At 43.6% G+C, this 20,315-nt stretch overlaps 1 protein-coding gene across 1 annotated transcript; it reads left to right on the top strand.

Annotated features, from left to right (window-relative positions):
- The first annotated feature begins 247 nt into the window (after positions 1-247).
- dera (deoxyribose-phosphate aldolase (putative)) lies at positions 248-16,977 on the top strand. Its single transcript, XM_071502470.1, has 9 exons — positions 248-403; positions 1,178-1,275; positions 2,194-2,341; positions 5,522-5,617; positions 5,779-5,913; positions 11,295-11,423; positions 14,227-14,339; positions 15,951-16,100; positions 16,747-16,977. The coding sequence occupies exons 1-9, from the start codon at positions 373-375 to the stop codon at positions 16,801-16,803; spliced, it is 957 nt and encodes a 318-aa protein (XP_071358571.1). The 5' UTR covers positions 248-372; the 3' UTR covers positions 16,804-16,977.
- Positions 16,978-20,315: the final 3,338 nt, after the last annotated feature.

Here is a 20,315-nt window from a genome sequence, read left to right as displayed (position 1 = left end):
GCAATGATGATGTTGTCTGTCTGTTGAGTCTCAAAAAAAAACAACAAAACATTCACATCTTTTTCGAAACACCGTGCCACATGACTAAAATTTGTATGTTTATCATTGCTTATTGCGTTATATATTCTTTACACATTTTTTTTTATTGTTTTTTAAACCTTTTTTATTTTTCAATATTCCCTGCACCGCTGTTTGTCATAATATTAATAAAGTTGCGAAAAAAAAAAACACGTTTTACTGCGAAAGGGCTTCTTCTTCCGCCACATACGCTGTAGTCAGGAAGTGGAGTGTTGACAGGTCGGCTCGGCTGGAGGTGGCTGTTGCTGTTTATTTCAGTATCTGCACATTATTGAATACTATCCGTCCTTGAACATGGCGGCCAGGAACCCAGGCATGGAGCTCGGTGAGTCTGCCCCCGGTAAACCGGAGCCGTGGCTCAGTTCCTTATTAACACGTGTGGTCATCTCCGTTGTCCCGTGACTTCACCACAACTTTTCACTTTATTATGGAACAGTTAATTAATGAATAATCGAGTGGTCTGCCTTGCACTAGCTGTCACCTCTCACCGATTAATAGCGCGAAATACAGCAGCCTAGGAAGACAGCGACCGCAGCCTCGGCCCCGGCAGTTCAATAAGTAACGGGTTGGAGGTGACTGACCTGCTGAACATAGAAATGTTGTTGTGTAACCTACTGTACAATACGTACAGCATAGACATATGTTATTATCATGAAATAACAGTTTTATAAACGCTATCAAACAGACCCTGTTGGGGGTAAGTTACATGTAGCATGATGTTTCCCTTCCATACAGACGACATACCGCTGCATGTGATGTGGTATGGCTGAATGAGCACAGACACAGCCCCTCAGGACAGGATAATTGTTAACTCATGACAGCCCGTCTGTCCCTGCTCAGCTGACTGGTTAAACCCCACTGTGCAGTTCAGTATTGTTCTAATATAGGAAAACCAGTTTTCTGACTTGCTCTGACACTGACATGGGTTTCAGCAGCTATATTGATTTCTTTACACTGATTTAACCCATTAAATAATCCATCTATGCATCTATACCAGACGCTGCAGAAAGTTTTCCACCCTGACAAGAGCAAGTGAGGAAAAAAGTTCAATGTAAACACACTGACAGGTATAAATATTTTTCTCTATGCCCTGCTTCAGACCTGGAGTGGATATCCAAAGTGAGAGTGAACACGCAGGCTGTCCTGAAGAGAGCTCAGCAAATCCAAGGACAGAAGACCCCCAAGAAACAGTGGCAGGTACTTCCTACCTTTCACCTGCATCCTGTGTGTCTGACACATACTGGGACATGATGTCAAGAAGTCCATACTACTGTAACAGTTCATTACTATATGCATTTATACATCTGTATGCATATGTATGTTGATGTTTGTTTATTTGTATGTCTTCATCAATTAAGAAATTCTTTACGGATAAATAATCAGACACTGTTCCAGCAAATGAAAGGTCCCACATTGTATAAAGTGAGATTTAAAACAAGCTGTCAGGACTTCTGTAACTTGTGATGTCGAGTGTTTCAACAACGAAACACTCTCTACAGTCAGCTATGCTCCAAGTCCCGCCCACCTGCACCCACCATCCAACCTTACAGGATTTGGTTTCTTTTAGTGTTATTGTGAAATCTGCTATATTTTTTATTTGATCACTCAGTGTGCTTTTGGGCTCTGAGTTTCTCTTCTGATTGGCTGACTGTTTTCACTCTGATTGGCTGACTGACCTGTTGTTACTAGAGCTCCAGAGAGAAGCCTGAGAGAGGAGATGTAAAACTACACTGAGATGATTTTTGGTTCTTAAAACCACAAATATATCTTCTGAAGGAGATCAACACTTCAGTTAAAACAGAAAAAGTGTAAAATATGGGACCTTTAAAGAATTTGAAACATTGCCCACACTTGTCTAGAACAGCCAGTGATAAAAGGTGGTCGTTTACAGTAGTAACTGTTTGACAAAATCTCCAGTGGCTAAAAGTTTTATATTTTCTCAGTGTATTTCCCAACCTTATAGCTCGTCAGTGAAAACAGATATCATTCTCATATCCACGCTGTGTGTTTGACAAAGCATCTGAGCTGTGAGAATTAACTCTGAAGATGGAGTCAAGCTACAAAATAATTCCTCTGTTGTTGCTATTTCCGTGTATGTGTGTGTGTGTCCTGCAGGCTGCCTGGCTGCTGAAGGCTGTGACATGCATCGACCTGACAACTCTGGCTGGAGACGACACGCCATCCAACGTCCACCGGCTGTGTCTGAAAGCCATCCAGCCTGTCAGACACGACCTGCTCAGGAAGATGGATATGCACGACAAAGGTCTGGGGCCAGTTGGACAAAACACCTGAAATTCTCTACTAAACGTGACAATTAAGATTTCTCCTTAGTTGAAGGATTTACTGAATGGCGCTGCACAGAATCTCTTAAATAGTTTCCTTAGTTAAGGAAGAGATTTTACAGTGGTAAACATACTGTTTCCATGGAGACCATTGATTAGCTGCCGTTAGCACTTTGATACGTGTTCTGAATTTTGGGAAGCTGGTAACATTAAAGAAGTGCGCTGCTGTCTCATCCTCCGGTTGTTTTGACAGGGGCTTGCAGACAGTAAGAGTGTTTAGGTGACCCGGCACGCCGCCGATCTGTGGACGTGAAACGCCTCCACTCCACCTGACCGGAAAGATCATGGGACATGAAACTGTAGAGCATCATTTAGCTGCAGAGAGTTGAGGGATCCATCTCTAGACGGTTGGACAAATCATAGACTGCCGATCAAATCTGTAATGTAGAATCAAGTCCTCATTGTTAAGGGTTTCTCCTGGTTGTGGAACACTCTTCATGGGATGAGTTAATTTTATTTATCTGCATAAACTCGGCCGTGGTGAAGTTAAGATAGATTCAGAACTACCTTCAGTTTTTTTTCCTTACTTTGGCCGCTAAGGGCTTTTGAGCAACGGTTTAACTGACTTTCAAGTGATTCCTTAAGTATAAGGCTAAATATCAAATACTTCACTTAAAATGAGTTAAGTGAACATTTTAAGGAAATCTTAAGGAGAAGACTTAATGGTGTTTTGTGTTTTTTTTTTTTTTTTAAGGAAACTTCAACTCAAAATCTTAACTCAAGGTGTTTTGCACACCCGGCCCCTGCTTCTGCTTCTGCCACAAACACCACATACAGACCAGGGTTAAGTCACTGCAGCTGGACTCTGATGTCAGCGTACTGTTATTAATACATTAGGATGATATTGTTATAAAATTCCCAGGCAAAAAAAAAAAAAGTTACTTAGTGGTAGAACATCGCTTTAAACTGAGTGATGAGCTTTTTACAAAGGTGCTGCTACTAATGTTTTAACTTTGACCCCAGATGTCTTCACTCCAGATCCTGGCTCAGGTTTCCTGGTTTTAGATCCATAGATGCACAAAGATTCTCTCATCTGTTCTTTCATTGACACCTCTGCACAAAATCTCCATTTAAAAAACAGCCACTTGCTTTTTTTTTTTTTTGTAACTATTGTATAAACTATAATGATCACTTTGATTAATCTTTTGATTATTTTCTTGATTCATTGATTGTTTTTTTGTTTTTTTTGGGCTATATGATGCTGGAAAATAGTTAAAAATGCTGATCACGGTTCCCCAGCCGAAGTTGATGTCTTGAATTGAAGTTCAGGGTCAAGTTCAGTTTTCCAGTCGTTTTTTTACACATGTATGTTTACACACAGGAAAAACAAATGTTAATATAAGGCTGACATTTAAAGAAAATATGACAATAAACAAGACAAAAAAAACCTTACACAGTCTTGGAAGAAGAGTGAGTACCCTGGTGTGTAAAGGATGAGGATTCTGACAGCTTGAGGGTAGACGCTGTTGCAGAGCCTGGTAGAGGAGGCCCTGTGGCTGGGTGGTAGGGGGGTAAATCAGCTGTGGCTGGGGTGGCCGGGGTCCTTCACAATGCTGTTGTCACTGTCTGTGGTCAGGTCTTATGATCAGGGACCTTGCAGTTCTCATACCCGGCAGTGACACAGGTGATCAGGATTCTCTCAGTGAGAGATGAGATGAGATGAACTTTAGTCCCTGAAGAGGGAAATTTGTCTTGGGCAAATGGAACCAACGCGCTGCCACTTTCCATCATAACACTGAACATATAAGACCAACAATACAGTACAGAGAGGACGGACACTACAGACTGTCTGCATTGTTATAAGCACAGTCCCAACTTGACAAAGAGCAGAGTATCCCACCCTCAATTGCACAATCCCAGTAGCACCCCTGCAGCCCGACACACAGTAGCCTGATAGGCAGGTTCAACAGTTGCGCTGTTCCATAGCCTTAAGTTCAAGTACATGCACATGAAGTTCAGCGTTTGCCAGGCATCTAATGCCCCGAGAAACAAATTCAAATAAATAATTTGTATATAAAAGCGTTAACCAAGCATTTAAAAATGCTAAAAAAAATGTGGTGCATATGTAGAACGTGGTGCAGATGGGATGGAGGGAGGCGCCGCTCTCTTCAGTTGACACAGGAAGTGTAGATGCTGCTGTGCTGAAACTTTGCTGTCTCCACAGTGGCGCCACAGATGGTCAGCACTCGTCTTTCTGAAGTTTGCTCTTCCCTGTGTTTAGGGAAAGATTGTTTGTCTTCCACCACACTGCTGGTAGTTCCACCTCTTCTCTGTAAACCGTTTCACCCTTGATTCTGATGTGTCATCAGAAGACTTTAATGATGTGGTTGGAGCTGGACGATGCTGTGCAGTCACATGTCAGCAGCCTGAACAGGAGTGGGCCAAGCCCTGGGGAGTGACGGTGCTCAGTGCGGTGGTGCAGGAGGCGTAGCTGCTGAGCTGGACCGACTGTAGCCTCCCGGTGAGGAAGTCCAGGACCCAGTTGCAGAGGGAGGTGTTGAGGCCAAGAGGTTTCAGCTTCACAGTCAGGTGTTGTGGGAGGATTATATTGAAGGCTGAGCTGCAGCCAGTGAAAAATATCCTGACATAAATATTTTTTCTTTTCCGCGTCCTCAGTGGAGCAATTGGAGCAAAGTGAAGCACTTCAGGATGATGGGTGTGAGAGCTGTGGGGTGGTAATCATCGAGTCGGCAAACAGTAGACCTCTCAGGCTTTTAATTTGAGTTTCAGCTCTACATGATACATAAAAAACATGTACACACAGGTTTGTTTGAACTTGGGTCTTATTGTCATCATTTGTGTGTAAGTCTAACATTGTTGTCACCAAGTTAATAGCACGGATCTGGGGACATGGTGATGTCCTTAAAAAGAAGTCAGTGAAAAAAAACACGAACAGTCAGATGATCAGTTTGCGGTGGCTGTTGTTAGTCAAACTTATCTGGATGAGAGAGTGACGGTGAACTTTGACCTTCAGCAGCTCTGGCGCTTGAGGATGTCTCACTGTCTGTTCAGACCTGAATTCAACCTGCAGAGGGCGACACAGTCCACTTCATCCCCATGTTTCCTAACTGCTCTGCTCTCTGTGTTGTGTTGTGTGTCAGGAATAACTACAGCTGCAGTGTGTGTGTATCCGTCTCGTGTGGCTGACGCAGTGATGTCACTAAAAGCAGCCAACTCCTGCCTCCCTGTGGCCTCAGGTGAGTCACCTGAAACTGAAAACCAGACCTGTTTGATTCCAGTAAAGTCTTCACTGCAGGAGAGAGATGAAAGAGCTGAAGTGTGTGCGACTGTGTGTGTTGTGCATCCAATAAAAAAAAAAAAAAAAAGAGTAAGACTTGTACTCCTCCTCCTCTCACAGTGGCCACCGGTTTCCCAGCTGGCCAGACGCCACTGGAGACACGCCTGCAGGAAGTCCGCATGGCAGTGGCTGATGGGGCCACGGAGATCGACATTGTCATCAACAGGACGCTCGCCCTGACAGGACAGTGGGAAGGTACGTTGTGATCACGTGACGAGCTCAGCACAGGTCACTAACTGAGTCCTGTAGGTCAACGAGAAAACATCTGCTTTGAGCTTTAACCCAGAAGATTTAAAAAATGCACTTTCAGTTTTGATTGGTTTGGAGTTGGAATATCTGACATTTAATGTGACTGGCACATGATTACACAGGAAAATAAAAAGTGACAAAACTATTTTTTTTTTTGGGCAGAAATAGTTTTTCCTGGGGGCTTTTGACCGGCACATGGTCTTTGTCGACAGTACCTGTTGGCAGGTGCTGCACAGTTGTCATGGAGATGCAGATGTTTTTTTTTGTTACTTTTTGTTGGCACTGCTGTTCACACAGTCGCACACGCTTGTGGCTCAGCGTGTATTTACGCACAGGACACAGACTTCACAGCAGTGAGACATGACGGCTACCGGGCATTACTGACCTTATGACGCCTGTTGGAGGCCTGATGTGTCGGAGTCGCCAGCACCTTGGGTTTTTCAGTTGAGCTTGACGTTTCAGTTGGCCACCTTTCACATATCTCTTCTCGGCCTGCATCTTGAGCTGATTCACACACACTAATTTCACTCACTGGCTCAAATCTGTTTTATTATGACTATAGTGTAGTATAGTAGTATAGTAACACTGGTATGGGAGACTTAATGGAAATATTATACTAAAAAAATATTTGAAATGAATGAATAACTTAATTTATTATTTATTTATTTATTTTGAAAACCATCCCATGCCATGAAAATAATCTAGTGAACCCCTGGGGTTCCCCCAGGTGGAGAACCACTGCACTAGACCATTAGAGTCCACAAGCATCAAACACGCCAGTTCACAAACACTGTACTTGCTACACTACAGTATAATTTAAGCCACAGCCCACTCCTGCACTAAGACCTGTCTGAGAAATCCAGGGCAATAACATACTCCACCGTCATAAGGTGACGGCTGCTGTGAGAGAGCAGGGAGAATAATTACTATAAAACATTGTAAAAGTCCCAAGTTCGAGCAGAACAGGAGCGAGAGGGCAGAACACTTGCAGAGGCTTGATGTGTGCAGCTGGGAGATATCACGTGGTGGGTGGGTGGCACAGCAAGACTGATACACAGCAAACTTAAGCTGGGAGAGCAGACAGAGACAGTTGCTGCACACAAACTTGCAAGCTTGTGCGTATGAGTTAGAAGAGAGCATAATGTCTGACAGTCAGCAGCTGACATATTAACCTCTCCATGGCAAATGTCACTCAATACCAAGTGAGTTAAGGAAGACTCAGACATGTCACATACTGTTGATAGAAATGGATGCAGAGAGACGGGGAAGCCCGTGATGCTGCTGCAGAGATATCATCCACTGTCATTCAGCTGAGAGGAGCTGCGGAGGAGGACAAGGCTCTTGTCGAATGAGCAGGAATACCACGTGGGTGGTCCTTCCTCACACAACCAATGAAACAGCTGCTGTATTGTCAGAGGCTTCCCTTGGGAATGCTCTCTATAGTGCACAAGCAGCTGTTGGGTCTGCCTGAAGGCTGCTGTGCACGTCACATAATGAGACAGTGCATGCACTGAAAAGAGGCGATGAGACTCCTCCTCTCCATCTCATTTCTTTGATGGGGGGGGCACCCTCCAAGGAAATAATTGGTGGAGCTCCCATCATCTTGAAAAACAAGACAAGATGGAGAAACAGAGTTCACATACTATACACTACACGACTGAGTACACCCCTGTGCAATATCACTAAATGTTAAATGATTCCGAACCGTGTCATTTTACAGTAATTGTATTACTTTAAGTTGAAGTGTTGGGTGCTTGATCTTATGTTTCCATTGACTCCATTGAAAAATGGACCCCAAAGTATAACCAGTCCACCTGTGACCTCTGCAACAAAAGTCAGTCTAACTTGTGATCACTGTGACAAATTTATACCTGTTGATTCCCAATTAACAGTGATTGCATGTCCAAGTTTATAAAATAACCTGTAAACACCACGACGTCCTCAATTTTGGCCTTGGTTGTTGTCTAATGCAACACGACTCCGCATGGTGCAGAAATTACGTAACCAGACTGTGAGACTTCATAAGGATGGGAGAGGGTACCACCAGTAGTAGGCTACTGAATATAAGTTGCGGCAGTGGTGGTTAAGAGGTACAGGTACCAATAATAGAAGATGCAGTGGCCGTCCTCAAAAAATTAGCCCATGCACAAGTCTCTATTTATGCAACCTTGCGTTTAAAAACAGACAGGTAAGTGCTTCTGAGGATTACCTGTGGAAACTGGTGTTTCAGTGATCGGACAGTGTATAAAGTCAACCTCTATGAGCGGCATCCAAGAAACAGCACAAAACTGCAAGTTTAAACTTTGACAAAGAATGTGAAAAAAGCCCTCAAGAGTACTGGCAGCACATTCTTTGATCAGAAGAAACCAAACCATGAAACATGGAGCTGAGAGTTTTCTGATATGGGACTGCATGAGAGCAAAACGTGTTTACATGTCACTGTGGTTGCAAGAAGACCCCTGGTCTGAAGAAGTTTGACAGGAGAGGAAGCTTTGGACATGTCAAATATCCCAAATGCTGCAAAAATCTCAGAAGAGTTTGTAAAGGAGAAAAAAGTTGTCTTCTGACTTGAATCCAATAGAACTCCTTCAGAGTATTTTAAAGTAGAAGGGAGAGCAACAGAACCCCTCCAGCAAAGAGCAGCTGGTAAGATTGAGGAAGCAGAACATCTCGCCACAGATTCGTACAAGACTGGTATCATCCATGCACAGGAGGATCAAATCTATCATCAGAAATAAAGATGGACATACAAAATATAAAAAAATGAATAAGTAAAAAAATTGAAGTTTTTTTTGGATGTTGTGATATATTGTCACTTCTAGCTGGGAGTTAGGGCCAAGGGGTTACATTTTTGGCTTGAAAGAGGGGTCGCCTTGAGTGAGTAAAACCATGGTCTTTTTAAAGTTGTCTTTGGGTGGTTTTTATGCCTTTATTTGATGGGGAAAGTGGAGAGAGACAGGAAATACTGGAGGGAGACATGCAGTAAAGGGTCTGGCTGGCCAGGAGTCAGACTGGGGCCCTGCTGCTCAGGGCTCACTATTCCCATATGGAAGCATCCTAACTACTTGACCATTGGGATGCCCCAAACCATGGGTAAATTCTACTGGGTCGTTGAGCGAATCACAGGTTGCTGTCTTTCTAGAAGCAATTAATCAGTGGATGCTCAGAGACATTTCTCTGTCCAAGTGTTCCCATTCAGGGGCAGGCCCATAGGCCAATCACTGGAAAAATGCTGGATTGAATTATTTCCTGGGGGAGTGCTACTGTGCACCATTGAAATTGCCACATTTTGCTGGACAATAACTGCATCATTGTTGGAAACCATTATGCCCTCCACACTCCAGAGTAGGATTCAGCCTCCACTTGCCTGGTTGTGGACAGCTGAGTGAACCTTGTCCCGGCTATTCATATACACGCCAATGGAGACGCAACATGAGAATGATGCATTCCTCCCCACCTGAACAGAAATGCCAATGTATATGTGACGTAGCTCTCCCCTGGGGAGCCCTTCTTCAAGTGGGGTTATCCATTGTGCCAGGTCTGACTGTCTCCGTGTGTCTTTTGTGACGCAGTGGGTTGAGATGGAGATGACAAAACCACCTCTGGACCCAGAGGAACCACCCTGAATGGCTGACATCATACCCAGCAAACACATCACAGACAAAGCTTGCATTACTGTGGCATGTGTCCTGGAGGTGGGAGGGGGCAGTAAACTGTCCCTGTACTGGAGGAATGTAAACTGGAGGAATATAAATGCACTCATAGACAAATTACTAGGAGGGTAGTGGCAAAGCCCAGCAGTAACACATGCCTCGTAAGCTCCACTGTCTGGAGTGCTGCACTTTCTCTGGAGGAGGCCATCAGAATCAGGATGTCCAGATACAATAAAACCCTGATGCCCTTCCTGCATAATGAGTCTAGGGCTGTCTCCACGTATTTGGAGAATGTGCATGAGGGCAGAGAATAACCGAAAAGAAAATGGTTTTACCAAATCTGGACTCCTTTGAGTAAAAAATGCAGGAATGTCCTGTGTTCGAGGATGATGGGCACATGGAAGTAAACGTCTTTTCGGTGGATCGGTGTGGACATGTTTTATGGTGAGCATGTGAAATGGATACCCCCAGAGTTCCCCTTGCCCACTGGAACTCTGGAACAGGGTAAAGGCGCTGTCTCTGTGACAACGTTTCTGTCTCCAGCCCCGCATTGAATGGAGAAGGAAGGCAAACTGGAGACTGCAACCCTTTATTAATTTGACCATCCAAGAGGACTTTGCCACACAGAGTAACGCTCCTAGAGTGGGTGAGCTCACAACTGAGGCACCTGTGACAGCTAGTGAATAGCCCTTTCTATTGCCGAGGGGGGGCATTATTTGTGTCAGTAAGAACATCATTTTCAAAATCTGAATCACACCACGAAGAGAAACCACCACTAACACACACAGATGGGTGAGAGGTGGGGAGACCACGGAGAGGCCGGGGTTGTGGGCTGTTGTGTCCGCTCAAGATAAAAAATCTGTTTTGCTTGTAATAATGTGTGGGCCTAACTCAACAGCTGACAGAGTGTGCGAGTGTAGAGGAGTCAACATGTGTAGGGGAAACATGTGCATTAACAGAAACAACCGCAAAGCAGTCAGGAGGAGAGGAAAGCACTGAAGAAGTGATTGTTAGAAAACTGCTCTATTGAGAAGTGGTTGGCTCTTAAAAGAGCTGCTGTGCATGGAAATCCTTGCAGAGAAACACACATCTACTGTATCCCGTCATTGCCGCCTCTGGTTGTGGGGTGGCCTGACAGGCAGGGTCATCCAGGTGCAGGCAGAGTGTTGATGCTTAGCAGTGTGGAGCAGGCTGAGCACCTGTTGCTGGAGGAAGCAGGGTAGGGAGAGAAGGGTGGAACTGAGACATAGTCGGTAATGACTTCTCCCAGCCTTCTCCTTCAGATGCCTTCAGGAGGTGTTTGCTTCCTGGAGGAGTTGGCCAAAGAGGGGCTAATGGGGGCTTCCAGAAGACTTTATCAGATCTGCTCAGAAAGCTGAGGCATGTGAACCACATGCCCCAGTAGGTGCTGGGGGATAAACTGCAAAGCGAGAGCTCATACCAGGAGAAGCCAATAGGAAATAGAACTTGACAATTTTTTGTGTATTCCTCAACTGATCACAACTGAAACTTTTTTTTTTTTGTTTTGACTGTTTGTGTATTGAAAGACTTTCTGAAAGTTTTAAGGTATTATAGCAGGTGCAAAACAGTGTTCTGTGTTTTGGTGATGGAGTGACTTTTTGTTCAAATGTGGATAAAGTGTGTTTATTAAGTGTTTCTTTTCTCCCTCTACAGCTATGTATGATGAGATCCGTCAGTTTCGGGAGGCCTGCGGCGACGCCCACATGAAAACCATCCTGGCTATTGGAGAGCTGGGCACCTTCACCAACGTCTACAAGGCCAGCATGGTCGCCATGATGGCTGGTCAGTCTCACCATAGCCTGCTCTGATACATTTCAGCCTGTCTTAGTTATAGTCACAGTTTATGTCTCTTCTACATAAAGAAAACGTTAATTTAAAGGAGCTTTTTGTTACTTTTGCTATCACTACATAGCTGTGTTAGCATTGACAGCTACTTACTTACCAGTCTGGAAATGTTGTGAGTTCAGCATCATACTTCATTCCTTTAGTCACCCAGAGCTGCCTCCAGTGGTGGAAAGCCACCCTGTTGTTATGCTTGTATTTCTCTCACTTCTTTTCTTCCAGTGAAGTTAGCATGCTAACCATTTAGCTGTGGCTCTGTTGGCCCATCTTATCCCTTTACAATAGTCTCTGTTGCATCCTGAGGAAGTAGTGCTGCTCAGAGGGTGTATTATATCCTCTTGTATTGTAAACAGAACAACGGCTGAAGCTCTTGACTAGACTGGTAAGTAAACAACTATTAATGCTAACGTTGGCTATGTAGCGATAGTGAAACTTACATATGGGTTCTTTGAAGGAATAGGTTGGAATTTGTTTCAGTGAACATTTCAACACATAAGCTTATTCTGTTCCTTTCCAATGAGAATTGAGTTATTGGTCAGTCTCTGTGTACAGGTGGGTGTATTACACAAAAAAGGCCAAACATGTTTCCACAGTGTACTGTGAAATAGCAAATCAAATAGGGCTCTAGTGTGTGTGAGCAAACTCATGGGGACACCCTGCAGATGTGTAGGATGAGGGAGTCAGGAAAGCAGAAGGTATGTGCGAGGAAAATATCTGAATTTATCTTATGGTAAGTTGAAGTCTGTAAATGAAACCAGTTGTGCCAGATGTTTTCTATCAGGTCAGTTGGAAGTTGTCAGAAAGAAAAGTGGACTATCCTGGACTGTACCACCTGGAGGCTCATTCAATAAACCTCCAGTTTCACGGCAGTGAACTGTTGTAACAACCTAAACTCCTGCAGTGGTTTGATGTGAGCGTGTATGAATATTCCACATGTTCAGGTTTAACTAGAGCAAGAAGCTCAGACAAACATCTGCAAATAATAGAACACATCTGCTGCCTTCATGAACTATATCAGGCGTTATTATTCTCCTACGCACAGAATCAGAATTGGTTAAATAAGCTACTTCAAGAGTGAGATACTAACGTTATGTGTACAGAGGGGGCGTTTCAGCCATGTCTTTCAGTCTCACCTGTCTGACAGAACAGATTAGCTTGTATTTTAATCAGTCAAGCTGTCCACGCCGGCTGCAAAGCGGCTCGTGTTTTAATCACACTCTGTGCACAATAACTACACAGTAATGACAGTAACTGTGCATTGAGCTCTGAAAACACAGGTGAGCTACAGTCAGTACTGTACCAGTGTAGATGCAGATGTGGGACGCAGGACGTCGGACGCTGCTCGGCTCACCCTGCACCTCCTGTATAAACATATATTCCTTGTTCTGTCTGATGGAACAAGTGTTTCACCTCAGATTCCAGCAGCTGGAGGGAAATATGAGTGTGTCTGCAGGCTGACGGATTTCTGTGGTGAACCGAAATAGAACCGTGATGAGGTTCATGGTATCAGAGGCTGAGACGGCTCATAGAAGGGACAACCCACAGTTTGCTATACTTTAATTTAATTAGCTCCACCTTTTTAGTCGTGTCACCACCAGCTTCGCTTTTTCTTTTTGTGGTCCCATTGCCATGTGTTGCTAAAGAGTTTTCAAAAGCCAGTAAAAGTTGGAGGGTTGGTGTAATTCCTGCTGTCATCCAGCTCGTGGCGCTGCTGCTTAACGTTTCCTTTCGCCTTTTGAAAAGGCGAACCTGAAGAGTAGAGCTCTCCCTCTCTCGTGCACAGGCACACACACACACACACACACACACACACACACACACACACACAGTATGCTTAACTAGCCATCACATAATAAGCCGATTACAGAACCAAATTGTCAGGGGCTCAGATAGAGATCATTATTAAAATGCATTGCTTTTGTCGCCACATTCGCTCCTTAATCTCCCCTTGTTCCTATGAATTGCGTATGAGATTCCTGAAATTGAATGATAATTTCACCTATTAATCTCTGATGCAGGCTATTTTACTCTGCCGCTCCCCGCCAGTATCCCCCTGCCCATGCAAATGAATAGAGCTTCATTACCGCCACCCGCATTTAATAACCGTTATCCATTATCTGGTAATTAAGACTCCCCATAACGAATCTTAAGGATTATGCCAGTTTGAGGAAGAGGGGAGAGAGGCTGAAAAAAAGACCTGACTGGAAGAATACATAGAACATGTCTTTAATGAACTGGAAAATGTTCATCTTGTTCTGTTCAGTAATGAACAGTCATTATACACCAGGGAGGCAGAAGGGGGTGATTTTTTTTTTTTCCTGCAGCCCGCAGTTTGTGGGTAATCTATTAAAGAGCATCATTTCATCTTCTATTTTTATCAGGAAAGCTGATAAAACATAATTGGCTGTGAAGAAAGGGAAGGAAAAATTAAGGCTTTTATTGATGAGCAATGCAGCTGCCCTCTGTTAGCCATCAGCAGCAGCATATGTTCTTGTCTGGCCAGGCCAGACGATCAGAGTAATGCCCTGTCCATCCTCTGTCTGCGCCCTCACACCAGCAGCGTGTTGCTGACTCTGCTTCTCCACTTCAGCACCTCGTCTCGTGTGAAGTCTTCACGCGCAGGTTGGAACCTGGAGCAGCGAAATAGAAAACCTAGTGACAGATGAATGATAAGAGCAGCATGACAGTATCTGCAGGACCGTGTTACACGCTCCACTACATGTCACCTCTTCCAACCCGACAGGTTCGGACTTCATCAAGACGTCCACAGGAAAGGAGGCCGTCAACGCTACCTACCCAGTTGCCATAGTGATGGTGAGAGCCATCCGTGACTACTTCTTGTGTACAGGCCACAAGGTACAGTACTTAACTCCTGCCTCTCTGTTGGTCATGAATATTTCCTGGTTAATGAGAAAGAGGGAAAGTGGGCGGCACACTGTAGATCAGCTGTATGGAAGTTGTTTGCTTTACTGGTGGTATTGTCTAACTTATGAGTTGCGTTTCGTGACCAGCCACAGGATTTTAGGGGGCAGGAACTGAGACATCTGCTCAGTCTCAATGAACTGAGGCTGATGTCTGCGGAGATCAAAAATGTAATCATGCAAACTTCCACAATGAGCCATTGGTGAATGTGGGCTGTGGGTGGGACCATAACCTATTTACACAACAAGGGCTCTCCTTTACTCAACCACACTTCAGACTAGACTGTGGCAGTTATCGTGGCAGAAGGTAGATCCATGCAATGTTTTACTGGCACAAATATGTTATATGCTATAGTATGATAGTATCTTATAGAGTATATAGATCAGCAGAGGAGCCACAGACACATCAGTGTGACTGCGACCACATATTACACAGCCTGTGTTTTTGTTGTTGACGTGCATGCAGTTTAATTTAGTGAATAACTGATATCTAAATGAACCAATAATAACTGTTTGAAGACATTTCCATATTGCTCTGCCCTCTGCTGAGTGCGTTTAAAACTGCAGTGCCCCCCCCCCCCAGTCGTTCAGCAGCAGCAGTCTGAGAGCAGGACTTTGGAGAACACAGTGTGGCAGTTTCTCCTGCTTTTTTATTTCTTCTTTGTCCCCAAGTATTTTCTTCTTTCACCTCTTTAGATGCCATGTGCCGATGTGGTTGTCGATTCTTTTGTTTCGTTGCAAATTAGTAGAAGTGAATTAGCTGATAGCTAGCACAGCTGTAAGGTAGTAATTACCATTCAGCATATTGTAACAATTGAAACTATAGAGCATAGTAAATAAAGATGGACGTAGCCTCTGTGACGTCACCCACAGATTTCTGAAGAACGGTTTTGAAGCTCAGAGTGAGCTGCTCCGCCGTCGCCATCTTGGCAGTGCCCATCCAGACAGCCACACCCTCAATTATACCTACCTTTAAACATTAGTACAATTTAAATGGGTGAGTTATCTAAAAATGATCTCCCCGTACAGTTGTCATGAAGGAGGAAATTAACGTTAAAAAACGTTTTTTGTACCTGTGCTGTTAATTCTGCTGTGAAGTTGGACATTGGGACATGACAGTCCATGGTCTCCTGCTCATTGGAGGAACTGCAGATTGCAGCACTTCTGTGTTGGCTTCATTTTTCACACACAGAGCTTGATGCTTTGTGCCCGTATAATCCACATTAGACATGTTAGATTTAAGAAATTGTGAAACATCATGAAATATCCATGAACTAATACCTTTTGTTTATTGGAGGACATCCTTATTTAACCTGCCATGAACATAAATGCCCCCCCTCCCCCCAGTTTCTCTGAAAATCTCTAAGAAAGTTACGAAGGTCCTGACGGTTCATAGAACCTGGACCTGCTTTACAATCAAGGAAGACATGGAAATCTCACTTTACACAATGTAGGACCTTTAAAGCAATGAAACCCTGAAAGTTAGAGTGTAATCTTGCTTTAAGTGAAGTGTGTGTCTTGTTAACAGATGTGTGTGTTCCCTCAGGTGGGCTTTAAGCCGGCAGGGGGCATCCGGACCGCTCAGGAGTCTCTGGTGTGGCTCACTCTGATCAAAGAGGAGCTGGGAAACGATTGGCTCAGTCCTCACCTGTTCCGCCTGGGAGCCAGTAGCCTGTTGGCTGATATTGAGAGACAGGTGAGGACACACACACACACGCTACTTTTCCTATATAACATGACCTTGGACCTTGGTCTGACATTTTTATTGAAAACGAGTTATTGACATGAAACAGTTCTTTCACAATTTCTAAACATTTTTGTAGGTTTATATCCAGTTGAATCTTTTAGCGGCCGTATGATTTAAAAATTTAATTCTCTGACTTGGTTCTATAATGTTCCATCTGCAAAGCACCGCTCAGTGTTCAGAACGTAGACATGAAGATCAGTCAAGTTCAGCCTCTTTACTTTGTCACTTATCTGCTGTGTGACTGAAGAGGAGCTGAACAGATCACACAGTGCTGCGAAATCTGAAGCTTCACAACCAATGATTTTATTACAGGCGTTGTAAATGACACTTACAGATGTCAGACAAGCTGAAAGTCATTTTTTAAAATCTTGTTTGAACTTGGTGAAAAGCTGATTTTTAGCATTAGCTTTCATGCTTGAAAGCTTTATAGCTAATGTTAACAATGCTAATGCTAATGTTAATGGTAATGAGGCTGCTCATGCAGTGTAATTATCAACAGAAATTGATAGAAAACTTTTATTTATTTAATTTTGTAGTTCATCTTTACAAACTGTATTTATTGTTCACTTTGCCACATTTGCTCTTGTTTGTACAGATCTATCATCACGTGACTGGACAGTACGCGGCCTATCATGAGCTGCCTATGGCCTGAAGCTGTGGACTTCCTGTTTCAGTGACCAATCGGAACCTCAGATTCACCACACAAGCCTTGTCAGTGAAAGTCCAGGCGGCACGCTGACTCTTTTATTCTGACAGAACAAGCAAAACAAGTCTTAACATTTGTAACTCTGGCCCTTGCTGAAAAATAAAAGATAATATATGTGGACAGATGAGTGGCTCCTCTTCTTTCTGCCTTTTTCCTCCAGACATAAGAAGTAATTGACAAACTGGATTTGCTTAGAGAGATGTGCTGAGAGCCACAGAGCTTCCATCACATCCATGAACTCTCTAGTTCATGCTGCCCGTGTGATTTTGCGTATGCTTGTCAAGTCTCCGATCCATCCCAGCAGTGTGTGCGGAATCTGTTATTGAGGCTTCCTTTGCTCTTAATTTCATAAGCAGCCAACTGAAGAGCGCTGGGGATTAATCAGGGGTTAAGTGAGTTTAAAAGATCTGATTGAACAGCTCACAAATTTGAGGCTTCATTTGAAGACGGAAAACTTTCTTCTTCCTCTCCTCTTTAATTAAAATATCACAGGCCTTGACCTTGACTGGAACAGAGGATAAATGAGTAAATTAATTGTGGAAGGAAGGGGATGTGAGTTTTTTGGGGGAAAAAAAATGTGGGATTAGATGGAAAAGCTCGTGGGAGAGGGTTGGCTTCAGAGCGCTGGTGGAAGGGCTGGGAATGGGGCTACGCTCAGTCAGGGATTGTAGGTGGTGGTTTGACGAGGTCAGGATCTGCAGAGGTGTGGTCAGTAAGCCTCTGCTGTCTGCACTGATTATTGGACAAATATCCTAAAGCTTTGAAATGAATTTTTCTAAAAGAACTTTTTTTTTTTTGGTCTGCATTGTTTCACCCTTCAACACGTCGGCCTGTTGCTCTGGACCAGATTTGCTGTGGGTATTTATAACCCCAGAGGATGATGTGTAATGATTTCAATAACATCTTTAGTGCTGTTCTTTCTTTTTATTATTATTATTATTATTTTTCTGGCTTTTTCTGGCTGTATTTATAGGCACAGTGAGAGAGATGGGATGCCATGCAGCAAAGGGCGGTGAGCCACTGAGGCACACAGTGCTGTTGTTTCTTGACAACATGGATGAGTGTTTCACATTGGTTTGATTTCTTTGACATTTGCTCTGGACCGTCATCACTTGTTCAGGAAAAAACAGAAGCAACCCTTCATTTACAGCGCACAGTCATGCTTTCTACAGAAGGAGCCTTTTTTCATTTTGCACACCAGTCAAATGAAATTATTGACCATGCCGCCAAGATGTCACATAATTCTCCCTTCCTCCTTTTTAAAGTATAATTGTGGTTTATTTCAACATGGGACTTGTTAAAACAGGTTTTTCAGCTGACCCCATCCACAGCAGCACGTGGCTCAGCCTCTGTGCTCCGGTGCTCCTGCTGCTTCTTTAAAGTTGGAGCTGATCGGACTCTACACCGACTATAGCCGGGCACCTCACAGAGCCCCATGTCAAATAGCCAGAACTGTTGCTTTAACCAAAACGTTTTTGTCGCCTAAACGTGCCGTCGTGGGACATGAACCCAGCTCTGTGATGTCATCTGTTTGTGTATGTGTTCCAACCACGGCCACGTCCACACCACTTCTGTGTGGTACAACAATAATCACATGCTTGACTGAGAAGATGATTCCCGGGGGATTTCTACCAGACAGGGTGGTTGTCCAGGGCTACGACATTAAAGATCAGAATGATCCTATTTTTTTTTCTTTTCTTTTTCCAGGGCTTTCAAGAAAAGCTTTTTCATCAGTGGGTGTTGTTGGCTGCTCCCTCGATGTCATGTTGTGACAACTTGGAAAAAGTTGCAGATGAGTTTGAGCTTTCACAACACTCCCACAAACATCTCCTCAACAGCTCCATTCAAAATCACTTCACTCTGCACTTATGAAACACCTCTCTAGTCTTTTCAGCCACTGAAGGCGCCTGATAATATGTACATGCCACTTTTCACTCATTCACACACATACTGAAACGCCACACCCATATACACACACTTATACACTGTTGGAGCTACGGTGGCCCTGAGAGGTCAAAGCACTGCAACTTAATGAAATATGTGCAAACAAATTCAGAAAACATCATCAATTTGACAACACGTGCTAGAAACACACACAACAGAAGTGTTTTTGAACCTGGCCTGGGTTCGTCACTGTTTTGATGAACCCGGGCCAGGTTCATCACTTTTTTGTGCCCCCCTGGAAACACATTTTGTACATTTAGTATTTGGTTGTGTTGATGTTTTCAGAATTTGTTAGTTTTTTTTGTCTATTTGCATGTGAGCATCCTTGAGCTAGATGGAAAACTGCACAAATGACCTGTGCGATTTATTTAGAGTGAAGCCGTTTATGGTGCCATCTCTCATGTGAAAAAAAAATGATGCCAACTGTTCAACAACTTTGCAGCAAAAATAGTTTTTCTTTTTGTTTCCTCCTGGGAGAAAAAAAAACCCCTCCCCCCTATGTGTGAGGTGTGTGAGCGGGAATGATGGAGTGAGCTTCTGTGGTCTGCTCTTGATGGATTAGTCCCACTTACGTAAAGGCATGTAGATCATCTCAAATCTGGACCATCGGTCAGCACGCTGCCACTTGACAAGACAGAGGCACGGAGGCTGGAACTTGATTCTGCTTGATTGATTCTCTGGGCCATCCATAAAGATTACACACACACACACACACACACATACACACAGCGGAGAAGTAGGCTGCTGCAGGATTAAAAGTTAAGTAGGTATGTCATCTGACTGAGACCTCAGGTTTGGTGCTCAGAGGTTGACTGAGAATTTATTTTTTTTCCCCATTGGTGTGAATTTGTTGAGGAAACATATTCTGAATGTCTGAGTACGCTTCAAACAAACTGGTTGTATCGTCACCGTACCTGAATACCTGGACCTCCACACTGGAAGGCTGCATGAAAAGCCTGCAAACATCACCTTGTCCTGGCTGCATCTCACTGAGTCCCCGCGTCCTCGAGTCTCTCTGTGTCTGTTTTGTCTTTGTGGTCTTGCCGCCGTGAATTGTACAAGTGAAGGGTAACACTTTTTCAAGCGGTCTCTCAGACATTTGAACTGTTTCACTGGGTTGTACATACAGGAAGTCACAGAAATCGTCTTCAGCAATTACCTAAATGGTTTCAGCAAATACACAATTTCCAATTACTAAAAAGCTACTAAATGTTCAGAGTTGAACATTAAAACATTTCCAGCAAGCAGATATTTATGAGTCTCAATACAAAGGCTTACTGTATTACAGAAACATGCAGTTTTAATAATAACAATAACCATAACAATAACAATAATAATAATTATTATTATTAAAACCTCTAACCTTTTGTACTGTTGCCTTAAAGCTCCACACAGTCTAAAGGTAGATGTCCATGTGTTTCTGATTATAAAGCAGGTCTAGGTTCTATATTAATACTGTGAAAGTATCAAAGCCTCAGTCCACAGAGAAATGCACACAGCCTGTATTCAGAAAC

Source organism: Trachinotus anak, unplaced genomic scaffold, assembly GCF_046630095.1.
Source record: "Trachinotus anak isolate AG129_WGS33_773 ecotype Australia unplaced genomic scaffold, CSIRO_AGI_Tana_v1 ptg000018l, whole genome shotgun sequence".
In the NCBI taxonomy this organism is placed as follows: Eukaryota; Metazoa; Chordata; class Actinopteri; order Carangiformes; family Carangidae; genus Trachinotus; species Trachinotus anak.
Note: the sequence above shows the minus strand (reverse complement) of the source record. Positions and strands in the feature narration are given on the sequence as shown.